This window comes from Scyliorhinus canicula, chromosome 5 (assembly GCF_902713615.1).
Source record: "Scyliorhinus canicula chromosome 5, sScyCan1.1, whole genome shotgun sequence".
NCBI lineage: Eukaryota > Metazoa > Chordata > Chondrichthyes > Carcharhiniformes > Scyliorhinidae > Scyliorhinus > Scyliorhinus canicula.
Window position 1 is genome coordinate 224,794,698 of NC_052150.1, and position 17,999 is coordinate 224,812,696.

Consider the following 17,999-nt stretch of genomic DNA (forward strand, 5'->3'; position numbering starts at 1 on the left):
AATGCTCTGCCTGACTTGTCTATTTACCATCCTCATCCTCTTCCCTCATCTCCCCCGTGCCCCTCCTCCCCCTCTCCCTCGAGTACACCAGTGGCCTGAGGCAGGAGTTGACCCAGACTGGAGGGCAGGGTGTTGAGTTGTCAGGATCATTGGGCGGAATTCTCTGACCCCCCGCAGGGTCGGAGAATCGCGCGGGGCCAGCGTAAATCCCGCCCCCGGGAATCGGTGGGGGCGGGAATCGCACCGCGTCGGTCGGCTGGCTCCCCCTCGGCGATTCTCCGGCCTGCGATGGGCCAAAGTCCCGCCGCTGACAGGCCGTTCCCGCCGGTGGGAATCAGAGCACCTCTGGTGCCGGCAGGAGCAGGCGGCGCGAGCGGGTCCCGGGGTCCTGGGGGGAGCGCGGGGCGATCTGACCCAGGGGGTGGGGTGCCCCCCACGATGGCCTGGCCACCGATCGGGGCCCACTGATCGGTGGGCGGGCCTGTGCCGTGGGGGCACTCTTTTTCTTCCGCCGCCGTCACGGCCTCCACCATGGCGGAGGCGGAAGAGACCCCCTCCACGCGCATGCGCCGGGGTGAAGTCAGCGATCGCTTACGCTCCGGCGCATGCGCGGACTCACACCGGCCGGTGAAGGCCTTTCGGCCAGGCGTGGCGCCGGTCAGCGGGGCGTCAAAGGCCGTCCGCGCCGGTCGGTGGGCGGTGGGGCGCCAACCACTCCAGCGCGGGCCTAGCCCCTAAAGGTGCGGAGAAATCCGTACCTTTGGAGAGGCTCGACGCCGGAATGGTTCTCGCCACTCCGGTACGCCGGGACCTCCCGCCCCGCTGGGTAGGGGAGAATCCTGGCCTTTGTCATTTGTTTTGTCTCAGTGTTGCAAACGCATAAAGGGCACAGTTCAAAAACTTACTTCCCAACTACAAGGACATTCACTGCAGTATTTTGTGAGTAGGTAAGGCATCGACTGGGTATTTTGGTGTGTTTCCCCATTCTTTATACTTACAGTAGATGCCAAATACTGCTCCTTTTATCCGAGAATGGGACAGAACTTTGCTCCGAATCAGAATTTTGATGCAGATATCAATGGCGTGGCAATAGATGGACGCTGGCAAACCAATAGTCAACGTCTCCTTATTGAGGTGATGGCGGAACACCTGTTCTGATGAGGGACGCTGGATGTGGCAGAAGAACTGTAGGAGGCTCACTTGTGCATAGAAGGAAACCAAAACGAACATTTTGTAGAACTCAATCGCATCATTAAGAGATCGAAGGCCTGCACTAGAATGGGCAGTTGCAAACCGAGATATGTTGATGGCACAGAACAGCTCGCTCGAGTTCAGGCGACACAGATTATATTTTATAAGCCTGTCAATGGGAGGGTCTGAAAATCAAAGGAAAGCACTTCAGTATGCAAAGAAGTTCCAGCCATTTGCTTTGAATCTCCAGAAGCACGTCCAGGTGCTAATGGGAAGCCTTGTTTACTTGAGACAGGGAATAGCAAACTCGCCATATATGCAGCTGTTAGATTCTAACCAGAGGACTGATATCTGTGATATCTTCACCAGGGATGCCTGCTCTCTCCTTGGTCTCTCAGTAGAATCACCACTGAGGGTCAGTTTTTCAGCAGAGTGTATTGTATTGCCAGCTCTCATTAACATTAAGGTAGTCATCTAGCAGAGACAATGCACTAGAGCATGGAATCAGAAGGATGATTGAAGTAGACCTCGGTAAACAATGTTGGTACCACTCAATATTTGCCTGCCCAATTCTTCGACAACAGATGACAGAATCCAATCCACCTATGAAGGGGCGGCACAGTGGCACAGTGGTTAGCACTGCTGCCTCACAGCTCCAGGGTCCCAGGTTCAATTCCGGCCTCGGGTGACTGTGTGGGGTTTGCACTTTCTCCCTGCGTCTGCGTGAGTTTCTTTTCGATGCTCCGCTTTCCTCCTGCCGTCCAAAGATGTGCAGGTTAGATGGATTGGCCATGCTAAATTGCCCCTTCATTTCCAAAAGGTTAGGTGGGGTTACGGATTAGGGTGGAGGAGTAGGGTTCTTGTTCCAAGGGCCGCTGCAGACCCGCTGGCTGAATGGCCCCCTTCTGCACTGTAAATTTTATGATTCTCGTTCTTTCATCCAAAATGAACAATCTCACATTTGCTCCATTTGCCAATTTTCTGCTCACTCACAGCACGGTAGCACAGTGGTTAGCTCTGTGGCTTCACAGTGCCAGGGTCCCAGGTTCGATTCCCGGCTGGGTCACTGTCTGTACAGAGTCTGCAAGTTCTCCCGTGTCTGCATGGGTTTCCTCCGGGTGCTCCTTTTTCCTCCCAATTGCCCCGAAAGATGTGCTGTTAGGTAATTTGGACATTCTGAATTCTCCCTCTGTGTATCTGAACAGGCGCCGGATTGTGGCAACTTTTCACAGTAACTTCATTGCAATATAAGCCTACTTGTGACAAGATTATTAGTATTAACCTCTCAATATCTTGCTGTAAATTATTTATATCCTCCTTACAACCTGCCTTCCCTCCCACTTTTGTATCATCCGCAGGAAAAGCAATGATCCCAAACTGACCCTTAAGGAACACCACCACAATCCTTCCTCCAGCCCGAAAAACATCCATTGATCGTTACTCTCTGCTTCCTATTATTCGGCCAATTTTGTTCTCATGTTGCTACTGTCCCTTTTATTCCATGAGCTATAACTTTTCTCACAAGTCTGTTGTGTGGCACTGTATCTGAAAGTCCATGTACACCACATCAACAACATTAACCTCATCGACCCTCTCTTTTACTTCCTCAAAAAACTCCAGCAAGTTAGTTAATCACGATTTCCCCATTAGAAATCCATGCTGACTCTTAATCAACCCACATTTTTCCAAGTGACTTCTAATTTTAACCTGAATAATTGTTTTCAAAAGCTTGCCCACTGCTGATGTTAAACTGGTTTGCCTGTAATTGCTGAGGCTTTCCTTCCAACCCATTTTGAACAAGGGCTTAATGTCTTCAATGCTCCAGTTCTCTGGCACCTCCCGGAGTCGAGGGAAGACTGGAAGATTATGTCTGGCCAGCATCCTGCAATTTTGAATTTCTTTCAGTTCCTCCTTCTTGCTACACCCTAGGCTCTCCAGTATTCCTGAGCACGGTTTTTGTACTATTCTCTGTGAAGATAGCCCCCAGAGGGCTGGATTCTCCGCAGCCCCGTGCCAAAATCGCATTTGGCACGGCGACAGAGAATCTGATTTCACACCGAAATCAGGCCCGGGGCCGGTCCAGCGATTATCCGGGACCCGATAATCGGCATGTTCGCGTAGTACTCCGCGCGGCTAGGGGGCCATTGCCAGAGGCCCACCCAGCAATCCTCCGCTCCTGGCTGGCCAAGTTCCCAGCAGCGTGGTTCTAACCAGTTACCGCTGTTCGGGAAGCTCGCGTGGCGGCTGCAGACTCAGTCCGCGGCCTCCCTGGTGGGGGGGGCGGGACAGATCGTGCCGGCCGGATCTTTGGGCGCGCGGCCGATCGGGGGGGTGGGGTGGGGCCTACATTTTGCAGCGGCCTCCGCGGTCCGAGTCCGCCAAGGCGCTTGGCGTGTCCGCTGGAGGCCGCCGCCATGCCCATGCGTGGACACATAACCGGAAATGTGGGGGCCCGTAAAGCTGCGTGAATCGCTCTCGGTCCCTGCTGGCCCCCTACAGGTGAGTGAATTGGCTTATCTTTTTTATCGGAAACTCCGTAGTGAAACACCAGCATTTTTATGTCGGCGTGGGGACATAGTCCCATTTTGGGAGAATCCAGCCATTTCTGCACCATTTCCGTATTGCCCATTATAAATTCTCCGGTCAGGGCAGCACAGTGGCGCAGTGGGAGCACGGCAGTCCCATGGTGCAGAGGTCCCAGGTTCGATCCCGGTTCTCGGTCACTGTCCGTGTGGAGTTTGCACATTCTCCCCATGTTTGCGTTTGTTTCGCCCCCACACCCCGAAGGTGCGCAGGGTCGGTGGATTGGCCACCCTAAATTGCCCCTTAATTGGAAAGAATGAATTGGGTAGTCTAAATTTTTTTTTAAAAATTCTGTTCTCAGCCTTTGGTGGTTCCACATTTATTTTTTCCGATATTTTCCTTTATATACCTTGAAGCTTCTACAGTCCTTGTAGAACTTTTACAGAATTTAGGTTGAGTTTTCTATGTTGATACAATTGGCAGTGTAAAACAGCATTCTAAACCAAGGTTTCACAAGTGCAGATCACGACTCAAGTGTCAAGAGTTATGGAGCTAAGGGTTCCTTCTTCTCAGTTCTTAATATCGGAATATCTTATCCTCTGCCCTTCTTTTCTAACACAGCAAGCATTATTTCCACCAGCATTTGCCTGGCAGATAATGAAGTGATTCAGGATTCACACAATTTTAAAACAAAATACTAAAGCTGCACTTTTCTCCTGAAAGAAAGTTTCCCTCGAGATAATGCTGGGCTATTGCGATGCATGACCATTTCAACATTAGGGAATTGTATAAACTATATTGCACCCCCACAGCTAAACTGGTGTCTATAATCATTCCTGTATAGAACCATATAATCTCTACAGTGCAGAAGGGGGCCATTCAGCCCATCGGGTCGACACCGACCCTTTAAAGAAGCACCTTACCCCACCCCCCTGCCCTCTCCCCATAATCCCACCCAATCTTTTGGACACTAAGGGCAATTTAGCATGGCCAATCTACCTAACTTGCACATCTTTGGACTGTAGGAGGAAACCAGAACACCCAAAGGAAGCATGCAAACATGGGGGAAAAGGTGCAAACTCCACACAGACACCCAAGGCTGGAATCAAACCCGTGTCCCTTGCGCTGTGAGGCAGCAGTGCAATGCATATTGTACTGTGCCACTGTGTCACCCACATTAAAACGTACATTATCATTTTTAAGCTGTCTGTAATATCAAGTGGTGGTTATATTTAGGCGAAATGGGCCAGAAATCTGTTGAAGTCACTGAATTTTCGACAACTAACTGCAGGTTTAAATGACTATTCCTTCACCGGGAAGATGAGCTTTAGCGTTACGAGCTGTTTAAAAACCCGACAGAATTGATAATGAAAATTATTACATGAAGTTGCAGAGCAAGTCAGGATATCCGTGATTATAGATAAATCATTTCATAGAAATGTGAGCAATGCCGGATGGACAATGAACAATCACGTTATATTATCCCTGTCCAGCTCTCTTGGAAACTATTGTTACAGGTTCCAAATGCTTTCTGCTAATTTGTCTCTTTGGCCAAGCATTAAAACACGTTCCATACCATTATGTTTACAATCGGAAATCACAACTAAAAGCTAGAGTGGAATAAATGCAAGACAATAAAAAGTTGATGTTGGGATTTAGGCCGAGACCTTGTAATGGAATGCCCACATTCGGATTGTGTGCAAAGTGCCTATCTTAGTGTACAATCCATGCGGATTTATTTCCGTTAAGAGTTGAAAAATGTCTGACCTACAGTCAAGCGTCATCTTAAAACTTTTAGGCCATGCTTACAAAAGGAAAAAATAAAAATAACGTAAATGACACTGCAGGCACACCATTCTGTGAGTTTCCAAATTCACTCATAGAACAGTGATGGTCCTTTGGCTTAAGAGCCAGAATATCTGTATTCTCTAACCTAATACAAAATAAGTTGGAGATGGTGGGCAGAACTGACTGCAATGTTGGACGGGGCAGTCATGACGTTGGGTGTAGTTCATATGCTGAGTCCTGAGGCCAGGACAGGTGGATGGAGATTCAAGGTGAGTTGGCAGTAGTTGGCACAATGGCAGCAACAGATACTGGAAGAGTTACTGGTAAGAAGGCTGAAATTCAATGGCAGGGCGTTGGCAGGAAATGAAACAAAACATGGGTAGGCAGGCTACAAGACATGAAACCTGATTGGCATGAAATGGTGAGGACCAAGCAGGCTCACCTGGCACGAAACGAGCAGGAAACGAACGTGACATGGGTCCTGAAGGTCTGCCGGCCGGGGGGTTCCCGAAGGTCGCACGTTGGCAAAAGTGTACCATTCTTTAAAAATAAATCACTCTTCGGCCAAGTGTGTGACACGTCCACTTTGAAATATGTTTTGAAAAGTACAATATACATAGGTGGTGGAAAAAAATAACTCTGATTTTGTACACCAGCTCAAATTTTGTCAACTGTGGTGTTTTTGCTGTAGTTTTCAAATCACCTGTAGCTATTGATGAGATTGATTCCACGCTGCAAGCCTCACTAAATCTTCCCCACCTCAGATCTCTGTCGCTACCGTAGTTTATCACATCTGGATCCGTTTCCCAATCCTCCTCCGCTTTTGCATCCGCCCAGCTGTTCTGGCAATTGATGCGACATGCAAACGGGAGGGAAGACTGGACTTGTCTTCTTTTAGACATCTGTTTTGACCCTTATTTTTCGTTTCTGGTTAATACTTTTTTTTAAGAATCTGCAACGTCGGGGAGAGAATGGAATAGGAAACCTGACATCAGTGCCCATTGTGACAAAATAGTTTGGTAAAGGGTTCACGTTCCTTTGAAAAGGTCGACTGCTTTGCAATTCCAATGAAGCAAACCTCTGACTAATACATTACATGATTATAAGTTATCAGAAATGATGAAAGTCTTCCCAACGATATTATGTCATTGGCATTTTAACCCAATCCTCCACAGATACTATTTTTGTTTCAAATATCGTCATTCTGTTATTAACGAAACAAAATCAGAAGCATTTTAATTATTGCATCACAGGGAGCGTCATAAAACTTTGATGTTTGCTCCCTTGCGGAGGGAGGCTTGCAGACCGCTGTAGGACATCTTTCAGCAAGCGGTGATCCAGGAGGAGGAGGAAGACAATGGATTCTGAAGACGAAATGAAAAGGGATTTTGAAGGCCTTGTTGCCCGGGGACGAAACAGGGTCTGCCAGCGAAGGCAAGGTCTCTACAGTGATCCACATTTTGAAGACATACAGCTGGAGGATACAGACAGTGAGTCAGAGCAAGGTGAGGAGCACAATGGGCTTTGACATTGAAGCATCAGTCCATTTTAGTTTGAAAATAAAGTGCTTTCAGCCCATCTGCTCACCCCCTTCCACAATGTAGTAGGTTTCTATTTAAACTGAGATAGCACGGCAGCATAGTGGTTAGCACAGTTGGTTCACAGTTCCATGGTCCCCAGGTTCGATTCCCCGCTGGGTCACTGTCTGTGCGGAGTCTGCATGTTCTCCCCGTGTCTGCGTGCGTTTCCTCCATGTGCTCCGGTTTCCTCTCACAGTCCAAAGATGTGCAGGTTAGGTGGATTGGCCATGCTAAATTGCCTTTCGTGTCCAAAAAGGTTAAGTGGGATTACGGGGTTATGGGGATAGGGTGGAGATGTGGGCTTGGATAGGTTGCTCTTTCCAAGGGACGGTACAGACTCAATGGCCCTCCTTCAACACTGTAAATTCTATGAACTCTATACGATGAGAAATATCAACTCGAGTGTCGTGGGGTTTTCGTCCCTTTGGAGTGAAGTATAGTACTCACCAAATCAGCTGCTTTGCTTGGTCGCACACCACTTTCTGAACTGGCATCTGTATTTATCCTTCTCCTCTCGCCCTTACTCCTTCTTCTCTGCTCCTTGTTATTATAGAATTCATAACTGCACTCATCCAATTCGCTCTTTTTGATTTCCTGGTTCTGCTTTCAGAGTCACTGCTCCTTTCTTCTCTCAGCTTGGCTCCCTAACTGTTATCTTTTTCAGTTGTTTCAGTTGCAGCTCTTTATACACAGTCCCCAATATCAGTTCCTCACCGACCAAATAGCTCACCGTTTTCCTGAGGGCACTGTTGATTTATTTCTCAAACTCCATTCCCCTGAGGAGGCTGGCCAGGTGCTCTCTCCTCCCGAAGGTAACTGCTATCCCTGAGTCTCTGCCTGGCTTTATATTCTCCGCAGTACATGGTGTCCACCACAGCAAGCATCATAAATGTTCATTTCAGAACTATAGGAGTTGGACTGTCAAGTTCATGAATGAGTGTTTTGATTGTGCACCAGGTGATATAAATAATTGGCATAAGGTATTTTTATTCATCCATATCAATCTAATAGTTATGTTCTTTGAAGCATGCTTTAGTTTAGAATATACTGCTTTATCATAGAATTTACAGTGCAGAAGGAGGCCACTCGGTCCATCGAGTCTGCACCAGCTCTTGGAAAGAGCACCCTACCCGAGGTCAACACCTCCACCCATTACCCAGTAATCCCACCCAACGCGAAGGGCAATTTTGGACACGAAGGGCAATTTATCATGGCCAATCCACCTAACCCGCACATCTTGGGACTGTGGGAGGAAACCGGAGCACCCGGAGGAAACCCACGCGCACACGGGGAGGATGTGCAGACTCCGCACAGACAGTGACCCAAGCCGGGAATCGAACCTGGGACCCTGGAGCTGTGAAGCAATTGTGCTATCCACAATGCTACTGTGCTGACCTTCAAATGATGTATGAACTTTTCCGGCTGTTCCTGCTGGTGGAATCTTCTGGTCCCGTGACGGTGAGCAGCCGCCGTGTGTTCCCCAGTGGCAGACAGTGTCAACAATGGAAAAACCCGTTGATAGCAGCAGGACTGGTAGATTCCTCCCCCGGCCAGTGGTGGTCCGCCTCTTCCACTTCAAAACATGCCGCGTTTGGGGGGGGCGGGGGGTTGGTGGAAAATCTCAACCAATAGTTTTGTTTAGTTGTTGCATACCCAACCTATATTTCTTGTTTGCAATTAGATTATTGGGTTTCAACTTTTACTGAAGATCAAAATGCGATGGCACCACCCGCACCATCACCCTGTCCAGCTGCAGCACATCCAGCAGCTGCAGCACCTCATGTCTGCGCCTTGCCTGATCCATGTGCATCGCGAAAGGAAGAAGTCTGTCCAGCTCCGGCTCCAAATAAGCCAGCCATTTGCAGGAAAGGTAGTAGTAACGTTATTATTAAAATAGAAATGTACATAATTTTAAATAAATTATTTAAAAAATAAATAATTTTTATTGAAAAATTTAGTATTTATACAACAACAACGAACCGTAATAAAATAGCAACAATAACAATAGTGATAGCAATCATAAACATTCGCCCATCCTCAATGAACAACAAAACATATTAACAACAACTTAAATTAACACAATGTTAAGTTACATAACCATAGAAAAAAATAGAAACAATAATAAGGAACACCCCCCCGGTTGCTGCTGCTATTGACCAAGATACCTATCTTTGAGCCAGGAAGTCCAGAAAAGGCTGTCACCGTTTATAGAACCCTTGTATTGATCCTCTCAGGGCAAATTTGACCCTCTCCAATTTTATAAATCCCACCATGTCACTGATCCAGGTCTCCACACTTGGGGGCCTCGCATCTTTCCACTGCATCAAGATCCTCCGCCAGGCTACTAGGGACGCAAAGGCCAGGACACCGGCCTCTTTCGCCTCCTGCACTCCCGGCTCCACTGCAACTCCAAAAATCGCGAGTCCCCACCCTGGTTTGACCCTGGATCCAACCACCCTTGACACCGTCCCCGCCACCCCCTCCCAGAATTCTTCCAGTGCCGGGCATGCCCAGAACATATGGGCATGATTCGCTGGACTCCTGGTGCACCAGTCCTCACCCCCAAAGAACCTACTCATCCTACTACTGGACATGTGGGCCCGGTGCAGACCTTGAATTGGATGAGACTAAGCCTCGCACATGAAGAGGAAGAGTTGACTCTCTCCAAGGCATCCACCCAAGTCCCGTCCTCTATCTGCTCCCCAAGTTCCCCCTCCCATTTAGCCTTCAGCTCCTCCACTGACGACTCCTCCACCTCCTGCATTACCTGATAAATGTCAGACACCTTCCCCTCTCCGACCCACACCCCCGAAAGCACTCTGTCCATCGTCCCCCGCGACGGCAGCAGAGGGAATTCCTCTACCTGTCGCCTAGCAAACGCCTTTACCTGCAAGTATCTGAATATGTTCCCTTGGGGGAGCCCAAATTTATCTTCCAATTCCCCCAGGCCCGCAAACCTCCCGCCAATAAACAGGTCCCTCAGTTTACTGATGCATTTTAAATAAATTATGATGAGGAACTGAATGGTCATTCACAAAAAATTGTCCTCCTACCCAACTCCCAGTCGAATCACTTACCCACTTACTTCACCTCCCTACCCATTTATTTCAAGGAGCAGGGGGCTGTTTAGCACAGGGCTAAATCGCTGGCTTTGAAAGCAGACCAAGGCAGGCCAGCAGCACGGTTCAATTCCTGTAACAGTCTCCCTGAACAAGCGCCGGAATGTGGCGACTAGGGGCTTTTCACAGTAACTTCATTTGAAGCCTACTCGTGACAATAAGCAATTTTCATGACTTCATTTATGCTACCCACTTAAAACCTAACCATCGGCTCACTCATTCACTCATTTTCATAACTTTTCGGTGTGGCAGTAAATATGCCGTAGGTTTTCAGTGTGTTAGTGAACACTTGCTATTTGCTTAAAAAGGGTGTTCTCGCTGACGACCGGGAGCGCCCCTTCTCCTTATTGATACAGTGCTACCAGGAAACAGTTCAATGGTGAATCTTTTTCTACTCATTCATAGGGTGGGGGTGTCACTTGTTGGGCCACTTTTAATGCCCATCTGTAATCACCCTCGAACTAAGTGGCTTGCCCATTTCAAAGATCTTTAGTCTTTTAAATGTCAACCACATTACTGTGGATCTGTAGAGTAGACAAGGTAAAGATGGCAGATAGCCTTTCCGAAAGTGCATTAGTGAACCTGATGGGTTTGTACAACAATCAACAACGGTTTGCAGATTTTGTTTTAGAATTTAGCCATCTGTCATGGTGGGGGTCGTACCCTTGACCTCTAAATTGCTTACGCAGTGACAATACCACTACGTTATCGTGCTTCTCAACGGAAGATTTGGCTTTTTGGTCAGGATTGCCTACACTCACTCCCCCCCCCCCCCCCCCCCCCCCCCCCGGCCCCCCCGGCCCCACCACAGGTGTCCTTGTGACGGAGGAAGTGGCCACAATGGCAGAGGGTGTGACCAATGGGAAAACCCATTGATAGCAGTTGGGCCGGAGATGCTGGCCAGCGACGATCCACCTTCGCTGCTGCAGAGCATGCCACGGGGCGGGGGGGGGGGGGGGGGGGGGGGGGCAGGAGCATTGGAAAATCCCTCAATAGGTCTTTTAGTTCCTGTCTGCAAAACCTATATTTGTTTTTTTTTCAAACACTTTATGAAGGCATTTATTGTTTTATGATAACAAAAGACACAAACAAGTACAGCTATGAACAGAGTTCAACGTGTAACACACCCCTCCATCTCCCACAGTTCTCGCCTGAGTTAGATCGACACAGTCTAACTCCCTCCCCCCATATTGAATCTGCTGACGGTTCAAATTTCTCCGAAGAAGTCGATAAGCGGCTGCCACCTCCGGACAAACCCTAATGATGAACCTCTCAGGGCGAACTTGATTTTCTCAAGCCTGAGATACCCAGCCATGTCGCTAATCCATACCCCTGCTTTCGGGGGCTCCCAGTCCATCCACACTGATAGGATCCGTCTCCAGGCTACCAACGAGGCAAAGGCCAAAACATCAGCTTCTCTTGCCCCCTGGACTCCCGGGTCTTCCGACAGTCCAAAAATTGCCACCCCACCTTTAACACCCTGGACATGACATCTGAAATCCTCGTCAGAATCCCCTAAGCTTCGGGCATGCCCAAAACATGTGGGCCCTCCTGCACATCGGCCACACTTGCCCTCTACCCCAAAGAACCTGCTCATCCGGGCCACCTTCATGTGTGCCCAGTGGACCACCTTGAATTGTATCAGGCTGAGCCTGGCCCATGACGAGGACGTATTGACTCTGCTCAGGGCATCCTCCCACAGACCCGCCTCTAAATCCTTTCCCAACTCACCTTCCCATTTACGTTTGTCTCCCCTCTCTGGATTCCCTCCGACTCCATGCGTTCTTTGTAAGATTCCGATCCCCCCCCCCCCCCCCCGGCTCTCGAAACTACCTTGTCCTGTATCCCCTTGTGCCGGAAGGAACGGAAAGTTAAAAAACCTGCCCTTCACACAAAATCTATTACCTGGAGATAGCGATTGCTGCCACCTCCGAAATCCCCCATCTATCATCCGCAGCACAAACCGGTGATTACCACAAATTGGCGTCCAGACCGACGCTGCCTCTGCTCCCATTTGCTTCCGCCATTGCCCCCAGACTCTCAGGCCCGCCACTACCTCTGGGCTGGTGCTGTACCCGGCCGTCGAGAACGGCAGAAGAGCCATTACCAATGCCCCCAAACTTATGCCCTTACAAGATGCCGCCTCCACCTGCTCCCACACCGACCCCTCCCCAACTACCCATTTCCTAGTCATGGCTATATTTGCCGCCCAGTAGTAGTTCCTAAAGTTTGGCAGTGCCAGCCCTCCCCATGGCTCCACTTCAGCAACACTTTCCTTACTCGCGGGGGTTCTACCCGCCCACACAAACCCAGATATCACCCTGTTCACCCGCTTAAAAAAGGCCTTTGGAATAAAAATAGGGAGACACTGAAAAACAAACAGAAATCTTCGGAGAACCGTGATCTTTACGGTCTGTGCCCTCCCCGCCAGTGACAACAGGAGTATGTCCCACCTCCGAAGTCCTCCTTCATTTGTTCCACTAATCGACCCAGATTAATTTGTGTAGCTGCTCCCATCTCCTTGCTACTTGAATATCCAGGTGACGAAAACTACGTCCCACCACCTTAAATGGCAACTTCTCCAGTCCTCCTCTCCTGCCCCACTCGCTTGGATACCACAAACCTCATTTATATTCAATTGTACCCCGAGAATCAGCCAAATTCTCCTCAGATCCGCATAATCTTCCCCATTCCCGTACTGGTCGGAAATATTTAGGAGTAGGCCGTCTGCATATAGTGAGACCCTGGCGCGATTCTCCGCCCCCACACCGGGTGGGGAGAATAGCGGGAGGGCCTCCCGACATTTTTCACGCCCTCCCGCTATTCTCCCCCCTCCCCACGCCCGACCCACGCCACAAAATCGCTGCTCGCCGTAAAAAACGGCGAGCGGCGATTCTCCGAGGCCGATGGGTCGAGCGGCAGGGCCTTCACACCCGTTTCAACACGGCAGCAAACACACCTGCTCGCTGCCGTCGTGAAACGGGCGCCAGATGCCCGTTTGGGGTATCTGGGGGCCCGATTGGCACGGCAGTACCACGGCCGTGCCAAGGGGGCATAGGCCCGCAATCGCGGGCCGTGCGTCCGTAACGGACGCACTCTTTTCCCTCCGCCGCCCCGCAAGATCAAGCCGCCACTTCTTGCGGGGCGGCTGAGGGAAAAGATGGCAACTGTGCATGCGCGGGTTGGCGTTGTCCAACCTGCGCATGCGCAGCCGACGTCATCGGCCGCATCAGCCGGTGTGACGCTTGACGTGCGGCCTTGACGACCTTCGTCAAGGCCGTGCCGCCGTGCCGCATGGGGCCGTGCTCCTAGCCCCGTCTGGGGGGGGGGGGAGAATCGGCCCCGGAAGTGGGCGTGAAGGCTGCCGTGGGTCACGGCCTGTCCCACGGCAGCCTTTACGATTCTCCGCATTTGCGGAGAATCTCGCCCCCTGTGTTCCACCTACCCCCCCCACCCCCGGGACTAGCCCATTCCAGTCCTTTGAGGCTCTCAGCGCCATCGCTAATAGCTCTATAGCCAAGGCAAACAACAGTGGGCAGAGGGGACGTCTCTGCCTTGTACCCCGGTGCAATCTAAAATAACCCGAGCGCTCCCGGTTCGTCCACACGCTTGCCATCGGTGCCTGGTACAGCAACCAAACCCAGTCAATGAAGTCCTACCCAAACCCGAACCGCCCCAGGACCGCCCACAAATAATTCCATTCCACCTGATCGAAGGCCTTCTCCGCGTCCATAGCAGCCACCACCTCCACCTCCCTCCCCTCGGAGGGCTTCATGACCGCATCCAGGAGCCTTCTAAAATTGGCCGTTAATTGCCTACCCTGAACAAACCCCCGTCTGGTCTTCCCCTATCACCCCCGGAACACAGTCCTCTATCCTCAAGGCCAGGATTTTGGCCAGCAATTTGGCATCAACATTTAATTGGGAGATTGGTTTTTATGACCCACATTGCTCTGGGTCCTACTCCCGCTTCAGGATCAATGAAATCGAGGCCCGTGACATTGTTGGGGGAAGATCACCCCGCTCCCTTTCCTCATTAAATGCCATCACCAGCAGCAGGCCCAGCATCCCAGAGAACTTCTTATTAAATTCCACTGGGTAGACATCCGGTCCCGGGGCCTTGCCCGACTGCATGGCCTCCAATCCCTCCAGTGTTTCTTCAATTCTGATTGGGGCTTCCAGCCTTCCATCAACCCTTCCTCTACCTTCGGAAACTTCAACCTTTCCAAGAACTACCTCACCCCCTTCACCCCAGCTGGGAGCTTTGACTCATGCAACCAACTGTAAAACTCCATAAACACCGCATTCACCCCTGCTAGGTCCAGCACCTCTGTCCTTCACTCTTTCTCCATGGCCACCCCCCTTTTCCTTAACTGGTGTGCTAGCATCCTACTGGCTTTCTCACCAGGCTCATATATCGCCCCTCTCGCCTTCCTCACCTGCCCCACCACCTTCCCTATGGATAAAAGCCTAAACTCCATCTGCAGTTTCTGCCGCTCCTTCAACAACCCTTTCCTCCGGGGCTTCAGAATACCTTCTATCCACCTGGAGTATCTCCCCAACCAACCTAGCTGTCTCTGCCCACTCCACCTTCTCCCTATGAGCCCATATCGAAATTAGCTCCTCCCTAACCACCGCCTTCAGCGCTTCCCACACCATTGCTGCCAAAATTTCCCCTGTATCATTCATCTCCAAATAATTCTGAATGGCCTCCCCCACCCGTCCGCACACCCCCTCATCTGCTAACAGCCCTACATCCAGACTCCATTGCGGGCACTGACCCCCCTCCTTGCTCACTCATAAATCCACCCAGTGTGGGGCATGTGGACACAACGATCGCCGAGCTCGGCACCCCTGCCAGCAAAGCCCTGTTCAAAACAAAAAAAATCAATCTGGGAGTACACTTTGTGAACCTGGGAGAAAAAAGAAAACTCCTTCGCTCTTGGCCGTCCAAACCTCCTTGGATCCACCACCCCCCAATCTGTTCCATAAACCTTTCCAGCTCCTTCGCCGTGGCTGGCACCCTCCCTGTCCTTGAATTCGACTGATCTAACCTCGGTTCAATGCCGTTGTCATGGGGAATGTCCACTTTAAGAAAATGTTTGTCTGCTCAAGTGGCTGCAGTGATCTCAGAGTGTGGGTGGAGCTGAGTTCTGGCTCTGCTTTTTAGTTTCGCTTTGAGGAAAAGCTTGGTTGTGTCTGTGTTTTTTAGTTTCGTTTTAGTGTTGGAGCTGCAGCCAGCCAAAGAAGGTGTAATTTTGATCTCTAAAGACTATCTCCAGATCATTTGGTGAATTCAGAGTGATAACTGCTCTCAGTAGAAAATTTAAAACTGATGTGCTTCTGTAAAAAGGTTTTTTGTCTTATATGTTAAAAGGAAAGTTTAAAGATTACTTAGAATATTGTATTCTTTGGGAGTTGTATTTGAGTTTATGGTTGCTATGATGTTCACGGTATGTTTTCAAAAGTTTAACTGAATTCATCGAATAAACATTGTTTTGCTTTAAAAATACTTTTAGATTTCTGCTGTCCCACACCTGTAGAGTGGACCGTGTGCTCCCCATACCACATTCTATTAAAAGTCGTGGGTCAGGTGATCTCCATGATATAATTTGGAGTTCTCTAAACCCTGGCCCATAACACTGTACTGAAGTCCCCTCCCATGATCAACCTATGTGAGTCCAGGTCCAGGATCTTCCTCAACACCCGCCTAATAAACTCCGCATCATCCCAGTTTGGGTCGTAAATATTTACCAAGACCACTGGCATCTCCTCCAATTTCCCACTTATCAGAACCTCCCCCCCCCCCCCCCCCCAAATCTGCCACCATGCTCCCTACCTCAAATGACACCCGCTTATTAATCAAGATATAACCTATATTTCCCGTTGAAAAATTAGACCATCAGCTTTCAAATTTTGTGGAAGATCCAGATGTGATGGCACTCCCCATTGCCACCAGCACCATCATTTGTCTCGCTGCAGCACATTTAATAGTTGCACCATCTCACATCAGTGCCTTGCCTGATCCTAGTGAATTGCAATCGGATGAAATATGTCCATCCCCGGCGTCAAATATGTCAGTCGTTCGCAGGAAAGGTGTTAGTAATAGCATTATTTAAGTAGAAATATCCATAAATTTAAATACATTATGATGAGAAACTGAATGGCCACTCACAGAAACTTGTCACCCTCCCAACTACCAGTTTAATCATGTGTCCGCTGACCTCACTCACCCAACTCGCTTTTCTCATCCACACTATCCATTTAAACACCTAACCATCGGCTCATTCACTCACCATAGTGAGGGAGGATTTTACGAATATTGGCTTCTAATATTGCTGGCAATTTAGAGTTAAACGCCTGGGGTTATAGTGTGTTTGACTGCAGTGGTCATGTTTTAAAAAATAATTTGTGTTTGTACAGGCGCGTGAACTTCTTGGAAACAACAAGGAAATTGACCTGAGGAATGTGGTTTGATTGGGGAAGTCCCTGGGGAGTATTATGCTTTTGCAGCCTGGAGATGTAATTTGTTATTCAACTTGGAGCAATTGAGGACATTGCTGGCTGGGACCAGGAATTCAAAGAGGCAGTGAGTTTTTGGAGAAGGTTTTGGGAGAGGACTGGAGCGAATTCAGATCGGCCAGTAACTGAGTCCGTAATTATATCACAATAGGACAGTTATAAAAGAGTAATAATACATGAAGCAGAGCAGTCTTGTCCAGGGACAAGGAAGAAGCTGAAAGATGGCAGGAGGGCTAGCTTTTTGAAGACAGTCAGCCAGAGTCTGAAGGGGGTCTAACAGGAGTCAAACTAGTTTTATAAAGCAAGAATTACTCTATGCCGTGCTAATTTTAAGATCGATTGAGAGCTGGATGTTTCTTTTGTTGTTTAATGGGAAATTGAGTAGTAGTGTTGAGGGGTAATTGTAAATTGGATGTGATGTTAAGTTTAATATTGTATTCATAATAAAGTTTAGTTTTAGAAATAAAAAATAAAAAATGTCTTCATGCAATCACTCTAGGAGTGAATCATTCTTTCTACAGCCTTACAAATGAACTAAAATATTGGGGTTTCAGTCCAGTATCATGGTCACTGTTGGGGTGTGGTTTGGGATCATAATACAATTCACTCATTTAAATAACATTGTAGTGCATTAGTAAATGTGCCAAAGCATTTCTGTGTGTTAGAGTTTTCATAGAATTACAGTGCAGAAGGAAGCCATTTTAGTGAACACTTGCTAGAATATGGCAGCTACCGTATATACTCGCGTATCCTTCGATCTCGCGTATCATGCGACCCCTAAATTTTCGTCCCCAAAACATGATTTTATGGTATACCTCATGTATCATGCGAGTGACTTTTTTGGAAATTAATTTGGAACTAAACTTCCAAATGGTATCATTGTGTGTGGTTTCTGCAGAGTTGATTCTGCTGTGAAAGCTGTTCGCGTTTCGAACAGCTTTCCAGCTGGCGTTACTCGCGTTGTTCAGCCACTTGCCGTTTCCATTCATAAAACATGAATGGAAACGTCAATTGGCTGAACATCTTCCCATCAGAATGCTGTGGTCAAAATATGAAGAGTAGTATTCTGATGGGAAGATGTTCAGCCACTTGACGTTTCCATTCATATTTTGAACGACGCTAGTAAAGCCAGCTGGAAAGCTGTTCGAATCGCGAACAGCTTTCACAACAGAATCCACTCTTCCCATCTTCCCATCAGAATACTACTGATTGTGACCACAGCATTCTGATGGGAAGATGTTCAGCCACTTGACGTTTCCATTCATGTTTTTATGAAT

The 17,999-nt window shown here is 48.8% G+C and overlaps 1 protein-coding gene and 1 pseudogene across 2 annotated transcripts in view; both read left to right on the top strand.

The window, feature by feature from the left end:
• LOC119966624 (speriolin-like protein) overlaps positions 1 to 17,999 on the top strand; it is a 285,015-nt gene that overhangs the window by 151,275 nt on the left and 115,741 nt on the right. For both annotated transcript variants that reach the window (XM_038798627.1, XM_038798626.1), the window contains 2 exons: positions 6,756 to 7,007; positions 8,764 to 8,952. In XM_038798627.1, coding sequence (XP_038654555.1) covers positions 6,860 to 7,007; positions 8,764 to 8,952 — 337 coding nt within the window. In that variant the 5' untranslated portion in view covers positions 6,756 to 6,859. The remainder of the gene's footprint in view (positions 1 to 6,755; positions 7,008 to 8,763; positions 8,953 to 17,999) is intronic.
• LOC119965709 lies at positions 994 to 4,415 on the top strand (annotated as a pseudogene).